Source organism: Hippocampus zosterae, chromosome 11 (genome assembly GCF_025434085.1).
Source record: "Hippocampus zosterae strain Florida chromosome 11, ASM2543408v3, whole genome shotgun sequence".
NCBI classification, from domain to species: domain Eukaryota; kingdom Metazoa; phylum Chordata; class Actinopteri; order Syngnathiformes; family Syngnathidae; genus Hippocampus; species Hippocampus zosterae.
Window position 1 is genome coordinate 12,884,374 of NC_067461.1, and position 15,518 is coordinate 12,899,891.

A 15,518-nucleotide genomic window follows, 5' to 3' on the forward strand; every position below is an offset into this window, starting at 1 on the left:
ACAAGCAAATGTGGGTCAACTAAATGTTGTGAATACAATCAACAAACCTTGAAATGAAGAATGTTACTGGCATTATTTATTGAAGGCACAACACACATTCTGAGCACAAAACATAACTGGCACATTTTAATTTAGCCGCTTAGAGCTAAGGACATGTATAAGGCATTCCAATACTGTGATCCCTGTCAAGAAACTCCGTTGCTTACATTAATGTGAGGCATTTTTGCAGCTTCCTTCAACAAAAATTTCAGTGCAAAGTAAACCCTTAGCGTGAAACCTCACAGATGGGCGACTTATTTCTAACAACACAAAAACAATAGGTTTAAAAAAAGTCGTATGCTCAAGTCTGTCTCACTACCTATGGGTGCAAAGTTGGATGCACACTATCCTGTTAAAAATTTAAGTCATATACAAAGTAAGAAAAGCTCCTAGGTCAATGTGATAATTCGTGAAAATGTAATTTTTTCAAGCACTACCAATATGCTTTCGTTGCTAAATATTTTAGACCTTTAGACAGCCAACCTAAAATACAGAAATATCACCATGCAAATAACTTGCCATTCTGTGGTTACGCATATACTGTACTCATGCAGGAGTGATAGCTGCATACTTCAGGTTTGCATAGTTTTACAACTTTTTAGTGGGAGACACTTGGCCTGGATGGACTTTTCAATGTGTCTCTACTGCTACTTTGGATACGCTAGGGTGGGAAATGTTACAGGATTTTCAAGGCTGAGCGTTGAAACAATCTGCAGGCTGCTGCCATCCCTCAACTTGGTATAGAGTCCTCTTCAACCACACATGGTCAGGTAAAGCCACTAGCAGAGAGAGAGAGAGAGAGAGTAATGCAAGTTTGATGGAAAGGCTTGCAATTCACATACAGTACATTTGACAAAGTGTATCCAATCCAATTCAAGAATTCAGAACTCACCTCTATGAGAGTCAATTCAGCCACTCCTGAGGACTCTTTGTCAAACTGCAGGAAAGACCCTGTGTAAAATAATGCCATTTACATGTTATTGAATGGCCATGAGGAGTTTATGGGCAAAGTTACACACAAAATAACAGCAAGGGGTAGAGTACTCACTGAACATGGCTTCAAGCTTGACCAAGCAGCAGATGAAGTTATCAAAGTCAATCATCTCATTCTCTGCATATCGGGCCACCAGAATCTCGTTCAGTTTGTTGTTTAGTTTAAAACCTTCAAAAAATAAAATACATGAGGGTAGATCTCGCTTGTCAACTATTATTTAAATGCAAGTAAATAGTGAGCGTTTGTACCTGCTGCCTCCACGGCAAGACGCATCTCATAGGAACTCATGGCACCTGACTTGTCAAGATCAAACTGCCTAAAGACAAGCTGTAAGCAAAGCGAATACATGTTTAATTTGGTTGAAATGGCTGTAATGCACGACACTTTTTACTCACTCACCAGCCACTTTCGAATCTTATTCCAAAGAACCTGGAACTCCACCACTCCCAAACGAGCGCTTCCATCCTTCTAATTAAAATCTTGTCACGGTGTTTAACTAACCAACCAAGGCGATGCAAAAATCTGACACAATTACAGTACTCTATTGTAAAACTGTCTTGTAGTTTTTCAAATTAATTTATGATAAGGCAAGAGGATACGTCCATAAGGTTGACCATTGTTCTGCAGGACTCCAGACTGAAGCCATCCGTCTTCAGATCCTTATCTGAGAGAACACCAAAAGTGGAGTTACACAGTCGCTTATAATAGGAGTGGCCATTCAGGAAATTGACGGTGTATACACAAGAGGCATACTAACATGTCAGCATATCAGCAGCTATCAATCTATCATTGCGAATAAACAAAACTCACGGCGCGAGACGACTCTGTTCAGAATGGTCTTCAGCTCCCGAATGGAAATCTCCATGTCCTGCATGAAAAATACTTCAATTCAGTTACATTATTTTCAAGTTTAATAATAATAATAATAATACATTTTATTTATAAGCGCCTTTCAAGACACCCAAGGACACTTTACAATAACAAAAAACACAAACCATGCATAATTTCTACAAATATACTTGCAGGGCATCCGTTGAAATACATATTTATTATATTTCGAACAATAATGTAATTTTCTCATGTTGTTATAGCATTTTCATCATTATCATTACACATCTTCAGGGACTGGCTCGGAAAAATAAAACAGTTCTTGTCTTTCAGTGAGGTGGAGCTCGAGTTTAGTTGACCAAATAAAGATACTTGAATGTATGAGTTTTCCACAGCCTACCTCTCCTGCTAGTTGGGCAAACATGGACTTGAAGGACTCATCAATGTTATCTTCAGTTATTTCTTCCTGAAGGCAAGGTGAATTATATTACAGGTTAAGTAGTATCAGATAAGTTGAGAACTTCTAACTTCTTTCCATACAACTCATGTGTCAGACAGGTACACATACCTCTTCTCCTAAGTCAGCAGAGATTTCATCGTCTAGTTCTCTGCAAAATTCAATGACATCACACTTGCCTTTTTACAACCCTTGAAATAAGACCACGCAACAATATCAAGTGTGGAAAAAAAATACACGTACTCGGTTTCTGATTGTTTCTCAGTGAAGACTCTGAGGACAAAGTCTGCCTCTTTACCGGGCTCAAAAGTGGAGGGGACAATGAGATACTCTCCTGGAGGTAGACGGAGCCGTGTGCTCACCTCCCGAAGGTTAATGAAAGTCTCAGAGCGAGCACACGATTGATTGCTCAGAAAGAAATTCTTCTTCAGGTGGACATTCTGGCAACCTTTAAACTGAGGGCGGTAAGAAAACAAATGTGCCATTGGCCATTTTACTCCAATCATGTTTGAATTATGATTTTGAAATGTACGGTAGTTATTGATTAATTTTTCAGTTTTTCAAGTAGCAATAGGAATGAATCCCAACTCAGTAGCGGTGTAAAAAGTTCTGCCTCTATAAAAGATAATGTCCCATTGTGACTGAAGCTGCCTTTTTATATGTAATTATGGCGTAAAACTGTTTTGTGTCACACTGAGATCAGGTTCTAATAGTTTGCTGTGCTAATGTTAGCTAAAATGAACAAAATAAACATAAACCGATCTCAACAGATTTGTCTATTATTGTGGTTGTAGTTGGCAGTGATACAACTGGACTTTACCCAGTTGTACCACTGCCAACTACAAGAATGAACAGAACAGTTACATTACACATCTCGAATGGTGTCATTCCAAACTGACCACAACTGTCTTTGCAGAGGCAGAATTTGGAATGCAACTTTTATTATTGGATCTCGATGGATTGTGCATGTGTACCTAATTAAGTGTCTGGTGAGTGCATCACAATGCAAAATCCGGTATTATAAAATATTGTACCAAAAAAAAAACATGTCTTCACTTCACATGTTGCTTACCTCCTCGGGGATCTGCAAGAATACACAAAGACAAAAAAAAATCATAAAATAAGCAGAGTTAATTGCAGATTGATGAACAATGAAGAGAACTCATCTTCACTCCTACCTCATATAGCGCAAAGCCTATGGTGTGCATATCCTGACCGTGTCGGCGATATTTACGGCGGTCCTTCTGCATCAGTGCAACCAAGAAACTACAGGCAACCTCGTCATCGTCGGGGTCATCATCCTCCTCAAGCAGTGTGATCTTATACTGAGGGTTTATCCAGAATGTGTCTAAAAACATCAGTGTTTCTGTTCAAGACTTGCTTCCAAAATTTCCAGAAAAATAGCTTCTGTCAGAACACGACTCACTGGGATTGTTTCTGCAGCCTCCGGCAGTGCTGCCCCTCCTCCACGTGCCATTAAATTTGATGGTGTTCCAGTGGCTCAGAGCGTCCTCCTTCAGAGCGTCAGCAGTCAGATTACATATTTCGAGTCGGGAAAACTGTCTCAGGAATTCACTGAAGGACATCCTGGAAGGAAAGAAAAATATGGAATTCAAAAGTGCAAGAAGTGGGTTGACATTTTGGAATTCAGTTCTGTCAGAAGATTCAATACAGAACATTTGAAGAGGAGGTTTAGTATCCAGACAAGAAACAAAGCTCAAAACATAACAACATTGAATGGACACTGCGTTTTATATTTACACATCATTATTGTTGATCCTTCCAAACATCCATTTTCTAAAGTGTTTATTCTTATCAGGGTCGCCTCGTAGGTGAGATGGAGCCTATCCTGTTTCCTCCCATTTTTAATCTCTTGTTTTAATGGATGAACCTAAATTGTTAATTGTGAATTTACAGTCAGTCTGAGTGGTTGGTTTTCCATTTGTGCCCAGCATTTGGCTAGCGACCAGTAATGCACGTACTCCACCTCTTTCCCAAAGTCAGCTAAGATAGCTCCCCACAGCCCTAATAAAACAAGCATGATAGAAATTAAATAGATGGGTACTACACAATATTTACTGCCTCACAGTAAACCCATTTAGATTTAAGCATCCACGAATGGTAAAATAGGCCATAGCCCAATTTAATCTTTAATTCGGTTTGTTTACAAGACTCTATTTTTCCATTGTTCCACATTAATATAGAATAAGCAATGCTAATCATTGCGGCACCTGTCACACGTACCAAAACTCTCCATCTTCCATCTGCAAATGCACTTCATCTCGTTCAGATGGATCAACGTGCTCCCATTCCGAGGAACTACAAAGAACGGGAGTGCATCATCAGATTTCAGTTTATTTGGCTACCGGCTCACAGAATGGGACAAAACATTCAACGTGGAAGTTTGTCTGTAGGCTGACATTTGGTATACTCGGAAGACTCACTTGTCACTCCAGGCACCGGTCCACTCTACTTGACCCCAAGGATTACGAATTCGGATTAAACGCTCCTGTCTGCCACGGTAATCTACCTACATCACACAGACATTTGTCAACAAGAAATATAACGCCAGTTGCTGCCTAGTAGTGTCCCACTCACACGTACCTCCTTCAGCCCAGTGACTGAATAGGCGTGACCCTTAACTAGCTTCTTGAATGTTACAGCCTCCATGTCAAAGGCACTGGTTATCTGGAATGAAAAGGACACATTGATTTTCAGTGGGAAACCTCTGCTGTAGGATTAAACGGTAGTGCTGTAAACAAATGTGATGCCGTGGTGGCATCTAGGTGCAATTACAAAACTCACTCCATGATGCAGTCTTGGAAAATGTTTGTGCCGGCCATCGCCCACACCCAATAAAACAAATGCATTATCAATACAACCCACTAGAACACAGATAGTCACTCACCTTTGAGCACTTTTGAAAGTTGAATCACTAACTCTTCACGTAATTATGCAAATTTGTACTACCGGTACTTGAATTTTTTTTAATGAGATGCACAGAATGTGATATATTTACCTCTAAATTACAATGCATGGTAAAATGTGTATTGCTTAAATTTTTATAATAAAATATAAAATGTGCAAAGAATTTTGATAATCGGATATGATGCCCATATCATGCTAATCAAACTATTTAAGATAAGATAAGAAAACCTTTATTAGTCTCGCAATAGAGAAATTCCCAATTCACAGCAGCAAAGTTACGAAAGGGAAAGAAGTAGAACAACAAAATATAGGAGCTGCTGGAAAGGCAACCACTCTCGCGGCGCCATTTTGAAGTCAAAATAACAAAAATAACACAACACAACACATAGGACACAGACAGTCGTGCAATCTTCACCATTTTTCTGCATGCACTGTGTTGTCTGAAGCAGTTACAGATGAAAGAGGAGAGGATCAAAGTGTCCTTTCACCAGAGGGTCAGAGACGTCATGCTCAGAATGTGCACACGTCTGCTACAAGCTAAGTTTTGAAAGCAAACACCAAGCTGTAGCGTCCATTGACGAAAAGACATTAGTTCCCTTCTCCTGTCCCACGTAATCCGCTTCAAACTCCAAGCCGCGACTCCCAGTTCCAAATCCACATCGGCGCTAAAAAATATTTATTTATTTTTAAGCAATGTTAAAATGCTAATTCCTCACCAAAAACACCTCCCAAGTGGTGTTTTCCTCCATTCAACCATCGCAGAGTATTCCTGCTCTCTAAGCACCAGACCCTCCCAATCAAAGTAAATATACGTCACAAAGTGAGGAGCCACCCTTGTACCACCACTGCCGACTCAACACACGCCCACTTTCTCTGAGGTGCCGGAGTTGGGGAGAAGTGGTTGTTATTGCACCTATCCTGCTTGTCACGAAAACTGTCAATTTTGACAATGTTTAAGTTTACAAAATGTCCAAGCGGCAAAAATTAGTGTTTGACTGTGAGAAATTCAGGATACGTGTATTGCTTTTGGTAACACATGACGTTTGATGAGCAATGGCATTTCCAAGTGTTTTTGAATGCCCCATGTGACTCACGGGATGGGAGGGAGCGGGTGGGTTTTGAGAATAATTTGGAGAGCGGACATTATGCAACTCGGAGAGGAGTTCAACCGTGTGTCGGCTTTGCCTGAAGATGTTGCCGATTTACCGTCGGCTGAGGCCCGCAGTAGCCGTGATTTATAATCAAAGAGTGAGATAAACAAGTAACATCTGATGTCATATCCTTGAGAGACATTACATGTTTTCATGTTTTTCTATCATTATTACCATTTACCGTTTTGTGTGCAGTGCGCAAAGCAAGCTTTTGTGGTTTTGGCAGGCATCATGAAAGGAGTGCAGCAGACACATGGGGAGAGATACTTCAAGCCCCATTAAGTTTGTGAACACACTGCCATTGTTGCATGATGTCACATTATTGCATCTTGGGGACGTTTGAGTAAGAATTCTTGTTCTACTCTGTCAAATGTCTGTCCAGTTTTCCGAAATGCAGTGTCGGCTTCGTGAGTGACTTCAGCCCTTACATCAATAGAGCAGCCCAGCAGGGAGCCCCTATCCAGAGCTTTGCCGATGATCTTGTACAAATCTCTGGGAGCCTTGCTGAGTTCGTAACACTCAGACACGCCACCTGTGAAGTCTTCAAAACCTTCAGTGGTACTTCCTCCAGACAAAGCTTCATAGGTTCCATTCAGCCTGATGGACACAACGAAGAAGAAAATACACAAACTCTTCAGCAATATTGATGGGAAACTGCAGCACTTCCTAATGCGGTGGAGATTTGCACTTCACTCTTATAGTACATGCACTCCGCTGAATAATTTAAAGACATAGACCGAGTAGCCTTCCAAACTACCTACTTAGCATAAGCCTTCTCCAGCAGTGCACTCCAGAATTCATTGCCCTCAGCAGAATGCACAAACATCAGCTCGCCATCTTTGACAGGGAGTCGGTCATCTATGACGACATCTACCCATTCACCAAACTGCCAGAACTAAAACACAACAACTTCATCAGTCAAAATGGCATAATGATCTTGCACAATCAATGTGTCTTTAAAAATTACCTGAAAGTGGAAAATTCCAGCGTAACTATCTTCAAAGGACTGGCCATGTGGGACAACTCGATGAAGCAGCTTCTCGTTGAGGGTGAGAGAAGCAATGGCTGCCAAGAGCCAGCAGTCCCCTGAACCAAAAGATGTAAATGAAATGTTATTTTTAATGTTCATGGTTCAGGGAATGAGAAAATGGATCTGACATTGGAGGAAGAGGAAAGAAAGTATTAGAGTACTCAGTCAAAAATGTTTAGACACGCCACTAACCCTAACTGCCAGGTCAATAAAGAATATTTTGGTTTGAAACAACCTCCTCCCCATGCATTTCAATTGTCTATTTACTTTTTTTGACGTTTTTGTTTGACGTTTCTAATTTTGTACCTTGGCTTAATAATAATAATAATAATAATAATACATTTTATTTATAAGCGCCTTTCAAGACACCCAAGGACACTTTACAATAACAAAAAACACAAAACAATACGGGTTGAGCAGCGGCAGCCAAAACGCGCCAGCGTTCATTCAACCCGAAAGTCAGAAAGAAACCACAAGGGAGGGAGGGGGGGAGGGAAAAAAACCACGCTTGAACTACCCTCATTTTGAGGATAATTTGAGTGAGGCAAAAACACTCCTGCAGAAGCACATGACAGTTACAACAGGTCACAAGACATAAACAATGAAGACGGTGAAATAAGGGAATATATGAGGGAGGGGGTGATGGTGGGGGACTAGCTTCCGTGCATATTTTCATCAGGGGAAGGTCGATAGCAGATGTTGTTTTGGTAGCAGGCTGCCCAAGAATTTAAGACACACCACTTTAAGTTTTTATTTGAGTTTGAATGAAGCTGTACTCGCACAAATTGGAGGTACATAATTTCAAAAATTTTAGCTTACACCAGCCTAGTTGCCACAGATGAGCTAATGGTTAGCTTCTGTTATTTAGTGCAGTATAAGCAAACACAGCATTATGAATCTTGACCTAGTGTATGCTCAGTGCATAAGAGTGCCCTTCTTGGTCTCTTTTACAATTGTTCTGTACCGTTCAAGCCAATGGAAAGAGCCTCATTATGTAGTTGCAATACACCGCAAGGATCCGTGAGCTAAAGTGCCAGGATGAGCCAGCCATTTTGGATCGACACAATAGCAGACAACAAACTAAATGTTTCATGTTCAAATTTGCTTTCTGAGATACGTATGAATTGGGAAAGTGTCTGCACTGGTGCAGGTCTTTACTGTTTCTGCATATAACATGAAAGCATTCCCCAAAATATGCTTTCACGGTTAATTAAATATGGTACTTTAAATTGCCCAGACATGTGAAGGCGAGTGTGGTTGCTTGTCTAAATGTGGTTGCTTGTCTATTAGCCCAGGGTGGACCCATCCTCTCTCTTAAACAGCTAGGCTCCAGTTACTGGCAACTCTAATGAGGATATAATGGATGTATGGCTTGATTCCACCGAAATATTCTGCACTTCAATAAGACATCTTACAAATGTGACTACTTTTGAACATCACATTGTATTATTTACCATCTTTATAGTGCCACTTCTACTCCCAAGTGTTAACCAGTTGGCCAGTTGCCACCCATAGTAATAATGAATATTGTTATTCTTTTTAATCATCATCCATCCATTCATTATCTTAAAAACGTAATAATAAAAATTATATGATTGTAATTATTAAAAAGAATGACTCCATCTAAAAACATTATGATGGATTATTATTCCTGACATTCTGTGGCTAGATACCCCTCGAGGTCAAATCCTAAAAGCACCACTGTTGTCAACCACGACATACCAAGAAAACCCAGCAGGGAAAGTTAATAGTAAAGGGAGCAAGAGGTCATTTAGTCAGTTTACCGTGGGGTTTTGGCAGGGAATTAAACCAAAGCGTACTCACCCAGTGCTCCTTGACAGATGTCGGTCCTGGTGGCACCGCCAACAATGAATTGAGGCTGATTCACCAGTTCCTTGGTAGAGATAAAAGCATGTCTTGGTGAACACAAATCCACATTCTGTGATTAATTCTGTACACTAATACAAAGCCTATATGGATTACGATCGTGCACACAGACTATTCTTGCATCAAGGCTCCGAGGGACTTATATAAACAAACACCCTCAATATGGGGATGAGAATGCAGACAGCTGAAGTGGTCTAATCACCCCCTGCCACAACGTGTCCGATTCCGTCCGCATTTTCAGGCATAAACTGGTCACTGATATGCTGTTTGCTGAGTTTACGTTCCAGTCACCACCACAAACAGTCATGCTGTTTTACAAGTTACATGAGAAGCTAATCAAAGAGGTCAACATTCATAAACTTGTGAAGTAAAATAAGATGTCCATTACAGTGCATCACTATTTGCTGGTTTAACAATGACACTCTGACCAAGTATAGTGATTTCTCAGTCTCTTAAGTAGAATACCATAAGACTATTAAAACAACCACAGATGTTAAAATTAGTATAAAGTGTTAAGCCTCTGCAAGTATTCAGTGTGACCTGCCCTTACATTACCTACACTTTTGTCATATACTATATCTTAGAGCCATTCCTACTACAGAACACAACATATCTAATTATCTAAAAATACACACAGCACAACTGGGGCGGGGGGGGGGGGGGTACAATGTGACATCAAATTTCACAACAGTGTAAAGGTTATGGGGAACCGGCTTCATAAAACGGAATGGAACCATTGTTGAGAAATACATGGGAGCAAAAACCACCGGCAATGTACCCACCAGTCATCCGCCAATTGCTCATAAGATTTATTCGTAATTGAATGACTGTCGTCTAATTGTTTTGAGACTTAAACTGTTCCCATAAAAAATCATGTTCCATTAAAAAATGCAAGGGAATGATACATTGAAACAATCAAGACTTTGCATTGAATGTCATTCATTGAAGGTAATGTTATGGAGTAATAGAACATTTGATGACATTTCAGTGGTCTTACCGTGGGTCTCATCCACTCCACATCTCTGGTTTTTGCAGAGTATGGAGCGAGCTCCTTGAAGCCAAGCGATGGGGGCTCAGCAGGGAAACAGGGGTCTTCGAAAAGGCAGCCCGACTCAATGCACTGTTGCTTCAGTGTCTCATAGTCCTGGTTGGAGAAGTGCACCGCCTGCCCGTGGGAGCCCATGCCTTCCGCTCGCAGCCTGTTGGCGTTTATGGTTGCAGATATCCCTCCAATAGGATTCATACTAGCGCAAGATAAAAATATGGAAGTGGGTGGTGGGGTACTGAACTGTCTATTATTAGTATCAGTGACACACTCTTGTCAAGAGGGTACAGCAACGAGTGTGAAGAGCAAACATACAAAGTATGGGTAAAACTGTATATCGAATCCGTCCACCGAAATTGCACTGACCATATTTGGGGGGTATCAAACCCACATTGACTCCATATTATGCAAGCATAAAAGTAGAAAAAAATATTTGATACTGCTCAAGAAACGAGGGCATTTTAGCATCGCAAAAAGGACGTTCTATTACAAAATTCTATTCTTGCTATTGCACATTACAGTGGAACCTCTAAAGTCGAATGTGATGATTCAAATCATTTATTTAAATGAGAATCACTTTGAGAAAAATATTATTTTCACTTTGAGAAAATGTTTTAGTCAAATTTTTGTTTTGTTGTTTTTTTAAAAGGGGATATACTCTGTGTGGCATATTGTCCTTGCAATGAGATTCTGTTACTTTGAATGCCTTTTCTTGTGAATGAACTGGTAAATGGGATGCTCGTCACACAGTGTTGGGGCGATACATCACATCAGCACAGGTAGTAAAATCACCTGTTCACTTAACCGAAACTAATCGTGTTACTTTTTGCTGACCGTATGTTGATCGCGTTTAAACTTATGTTGAACTGACTAATGGAACACACATTGGGCCTGTTATCACCATCTTGTTTGTGTTTCGCAGAAAATAAAACCTATGAATCAGATGATTTTGGGATTAATGATTACTGTGGGCACGTGGACAGCCAGTGCATTTGGCAAGGTAAAAAATTCCCCGTCCTCAGCCCACAGGCAACAAAAAATATTTTGGAGAGTTGCCTCCAGATGAGTCTCTCGGGTGCCTGCCAACCCTTCAAATGTGAAACTGAACAGAAATAAATATTTTTCCTGTTTCTGGAAAATAATTTACATGTATAAATTAATACAGTAAAACACTCCCACACGCAGTACTGATGTAATGTGAACTCACCGTTTTGTAATTGCTGGTAGAATTTTTAAAAGAAGAAAATTAAGATGAATGGTTCAGGAAGGAAGGAAACAAAAAAGGCATATCATTTTGCTCTACCACTACATATGCCAATACACTATGTGGTGTGCGTTCTGTTCATATTGGTTGAATGTTGGCAAAATAATTAAAAGAGACTGCCTCTTTTTTATTGAATTTGTATTTATATCCTCAAGATATTTTATCGTTCTACATTTCAAAGCCATTTTTTCATATGCTTATAATATTGCACAGGATTGCACTTAAAAAGGATTACTTCTATTTATTTATTCAGTTTTAGCTCGTACATTAAAAATGTATGAGCAAAAATATTTGATACTTTTATTGCTCTGGCATTGAAAACATCAACAACAAAGAAATTTGAAAGAAAAATCATTTATCGTGATAGTTTGTGGGTAAATACATAATTGTAACAAAATATTGTGACAAATCTTCCAAAAAAAAATAAAGTGAATACAGTACACCAGTGGTCACCAACATGGTGCCCGCGGGCACCAGGTAGCCCGTGAAGACCACTTGAGTAGCCCGCCAGTGCCTGGACATTGTGATTTGCTAGTAGAAATTATGATTTAAAAATGCAAACATTGGCAGTACTGTGAGACATTTCAAAACACGATCAAAGTCTGACAATTTAAATCATCAAGTATTAAAAATAACACATCCTCATATTATTGAAGGTATTTTGGACAAATATGTTATTTCAGACGTGTATCAATTTGGTAGCCCTTCACACAATCGGTACACATGAAGTTGCTCTCACCCTCAAAAATGTTGGTGACACCTGCAGTACACTAATGAAAATGAAGTGCCTATTATGAATCCAGCCGGCTTCTCGACCACCAGACTTGGTGAGTTTTCTATGGGAAACCTTGACTTCTGTCATGTCAAAACCCAAAGTCAAGTAGACCTGCAGTGTCAGATGAGCGCTAGGTAATAGCGTGGTTAAATTACGGTAGGCAGCAGGCACCATTCATTTGCAGTCTGGAGGTAGACAGGTGGCAGGTGGCATATTGTGTGATAAGTACAGTGTATATTAACAGTGCAATAATTTTTTACTCGTTCATTTTCTTCATCGATTATCGTCATTAGGATCGTGGGTGAGTTAGGCCAATCCCAGCTACCTTTGGGTGAAAGCGTGGTCTACACCTTGGACTAGTCGCCAGCAAATCACTGCAATTTATCCTTAGTCTATTACAACTGACAAGTGCTTTTAATGAAGCCACCTGGGAACTGTTTTACTTTGTTCATTGTAAAAGAAAATGCACGTCTCCTTTGAGTTCAAAATACTCATGAGACCAATCTGTTATAAAGTGAGACACATCTGGCGCATCTGTGACACAAATCAACTTCCCGTTACACCTTTGACATTCATCAATTAAGTCGGACTGCCCAGTTTTTACTTTTCGCTTTTATAATGTGATGATTTATACTTCTACAGTGATAGATGTCATATATGGCCACAAAACACATTTGCATTATTTCAAAACGGTTAAACTGTTTAGAAATCCAACCGAATCAGAGGCTGACCAGTGTCCAGGAATGCAGTATATTCGACCTTAGTGGTTCCCAAGTATAGGTCATGTACAATCAAATTGAACAGTTAAGGAGCATAGCAGGAGCATTCAGAACGGAGGCGCAGAGGAAATGAAGTTACAGTTCTAAAATCAAGACCACACAAGAAAAAGAAAGCATCATTAAAGAAGAAGTTAGTAACATGATACCTGATGTGCAGAGAGGCTGAGAGGAAGAGAGCGACACAAAAAGAGGAAAAAAGAGAAATGTCATTCTCTGATGATCTTGAAAGAAGATGCCTTTTCGTTTATGGAATGTGGATGACACCGAGTTGTGGAAGATGCACTTTAGTTAATGAGAGCTTTATATATTTATTTTTCCTTGAATGCATTTGACTGATCAGTGAGAGATTCACAAATCTCCACAGAGGGCAGAATAGCGCTGCGAGGCAAACAGTCGGAGCAGCTGGCTATTAGTTTCTCCTGGCAAATGTGATTCTAATCAGTGCTTTCACTTGAGACCATCTTTTGTGCTGCTCTGTACCACTCAACAGAATCTAACGAGCAGGGGTCAGTACACAGTCCAGTCAGGAGTGCTGATCTAATGATGCAGAGTGAGAAAGTCACCTAAAACGGGAGCAAAGAACTGTGTTTTGAGTGAAACGTGCAACATTTTTGACACGAAAGCCAGCATGCAACAATACAACCATAATACAACAAACAACCAATTTCAAATCAAGACAAAATAAGCTTGTTCCATCATTTGAGACCTTTCTTTTACCAGGCGGTCTTTGTGTAAGGGCACTTAACTTGTGTCAAAGTGTGTCAAAGTTGTTTGCCTTAAACATTTCAAATTCAATTTATAAGGATCGCACTATTGAAATACCACAAGTCTGTTTTTTCAGACATCCGTGGGCTTGTTAAAATCTCAATTTTCTTGACTGCCTATCTTCATTGTACATTGTAGTTATGGGTGAGCCGACACCTATCCTAAATGAATGAGCATGAGGAAGTGCACTCCATTCCCACTCCCACTCACATAAATAGACAATATAGTCTGCAATGAACATGCATATTTTGGGATAGGAAGGTCAGAGTCCAGATTCAAACCCTCATTGTCAGAACTGTTCATTTCCTGTTCTAGTGGCAAATGATGTTGCCAAAATTGAATAATATATTTCTGATTTTGGAGAAAAATAAACATTTTAAATAAATCCTGTTTTTGTTTTTAAGAACAGTTTTGGCAGTGTACAGTAGAGACAAGAGAAGCGAGCCGAGGCGCCACCCCCCTCATTCTGGTGCCCTTCCATTCTGCTGGAGGAATGTTCTTGTGGCTCTACTCTGGCTAATGATGAACTCTAGAACTCCTCCAATCCACAGTCGCAAGCAAATAGCTGATCAAAGCAGATCTGTGGTAAGTGATGTCATCAGAGTGCCTCAACCGTTGTTCAACGCTGTCCAGGAAGTCACGATAATAGTGTTACCCACTCTCATTTGCAGCACTGTGGCAATGAATTCACAGGCTCGCTGTGATTCAAAAAGCATCTAGTATGCCAGGCATGTTAGGCCCCGGATTGTTATCATGAGCACCTGTTCACAAGGCCCGTGTGTGCCGACACCCCAGTTATTAAAACGGTCTTAAAAACACACAATAACACATAAAGTGACGTCACTATTCGAGCTTGAATGTGCCATCTCATATCGGTCTTTAAAGTCGCTGCACCGTATTAAACACCCACCCACCCCCAATATGAACGAGACAGGCGAACCGTTAGCCGCATACCAAAAAGACATGCACACAGTCATATGACAACAAAAACAATGACCAAAACAAAAGAAAAAAGAAAAACACTCACCACCGCCTTTACAGACGAATCGTGGTCTCCTCTGTGGGAGTCGAGAAACGCTAAGCCTGTAAAAGGGGAAGTGAAGACTAGCGGTTCCGAAGCCAGAAGGGGAGGTCCAGCCCTCTCACAGTATACAGACACTCACCGGCACCGCATTAGGAGGGCATACGTCACACACACACGCAAACATACACTGCGCCACGCACGAGCTACCACTTGGGGAGCTAGTTTGACGTGTGGGTGTGTGCGTTTGGGCTCCGGAGATCCGTTGATCAGACGACATCGCGACGAACATTTGAGGGGTCCATATTAGTCGTACACTCTTGGTCTTCACAAGACAGACAGTTTTGCTCACCTCCGAAGGACCACAAAGCGTTGATTTGAAATAACCGACATGATGTGAATATGCTCTCTATTCGTTCAAAGTCACCTCAATTTTTATTTCCCAAATAAAAATGTGGAGTTTTGTTGATTAGCAAATTAAATTATTTTAACTTGAAGGCTTGTGCTTAGCTTTCAGGATGTACAAGCGGAATAAGGATCAACATTTCAAAACAG

The 15,518-nt window shown here is 40.4% G+C and overlaps 1 protein-coding gene across 1 annotated transcript; it reads right to left on the reverse strand.

Annotated features, from left to right (window-relative positions):
* Positions 1 to 54: 54 nt before the first annotated feature.
* On the reverse strand, positions 55 to 15,191 carry capn1a (calpain 1, (mu/I) large subunit a). Its single transcript, XM_052079606.1, has 23 exons — positions 14,970 to 15,191; positions 10,312 to 10,558; positions 9,252 to 9,321; positions 7,365 to 7,483; positions 7,159 to 7,292; positions 6,826 to 6,994; positions 4,923 to 5,006; positions 4,763 to 4,848; positions 4,563 to 4,637; positions 3,745 to 3,905; positions 3,497 to 3,666; positions 3,391 to 3,402; positions 2,562 to 2,773; positions 2,430 to 2,469; positions 2,262 to 2,327; positions 1,844 to 1,901; positions 1,633 to 1,697; positions 1,433 to 1,501; positions 1,282 to 1,360; positions 1,088 to 1,201; positions 932 to 990; positions 474 to 818; positions 55 to 428 (listed from the first exon to the last, which is right to left on the reverse strand). Exons 2-22 carry the CDS (start codon positions 10,555 to 10,557, stop codon positions 792 to 794), a joined length of 2,115 nt encoding a protein of 704 aa, XP_051935566.1. The 5' UTR covers position 10,558; positions 14,970 to 15,191; the 3' UTR covers positions 55 to 428; positions 474 to 791.
* Positions 15,192 to 15,518: the final 327 nt, after the last annotated feature.

Excerpts from the sequence above, each read along its gene's own strand:
- capn1a (XM_052079606.1), bottom strand. The coding sequence starts at position 10,557 with ATGAATCCTATTGGAGGGATATCTGCAACCATAAACGCCAACAGGCTG. Across the intron at positions 9,322-10,311 it reads TGGAGTGGATGAGACCCACG|GAACTGGTGAATCAGCCTCA; the intron begins GTAAGACCACTG and ends ATCTCTACCAAG. Across the intron at positions 1,902-2,261 it reads TTGCCCAACTAGCAGGAGAG|GACATGGAGATTTCCATTCG; the intron begins GTAGGCTGTGGA and ends TTTTTCATGCAG.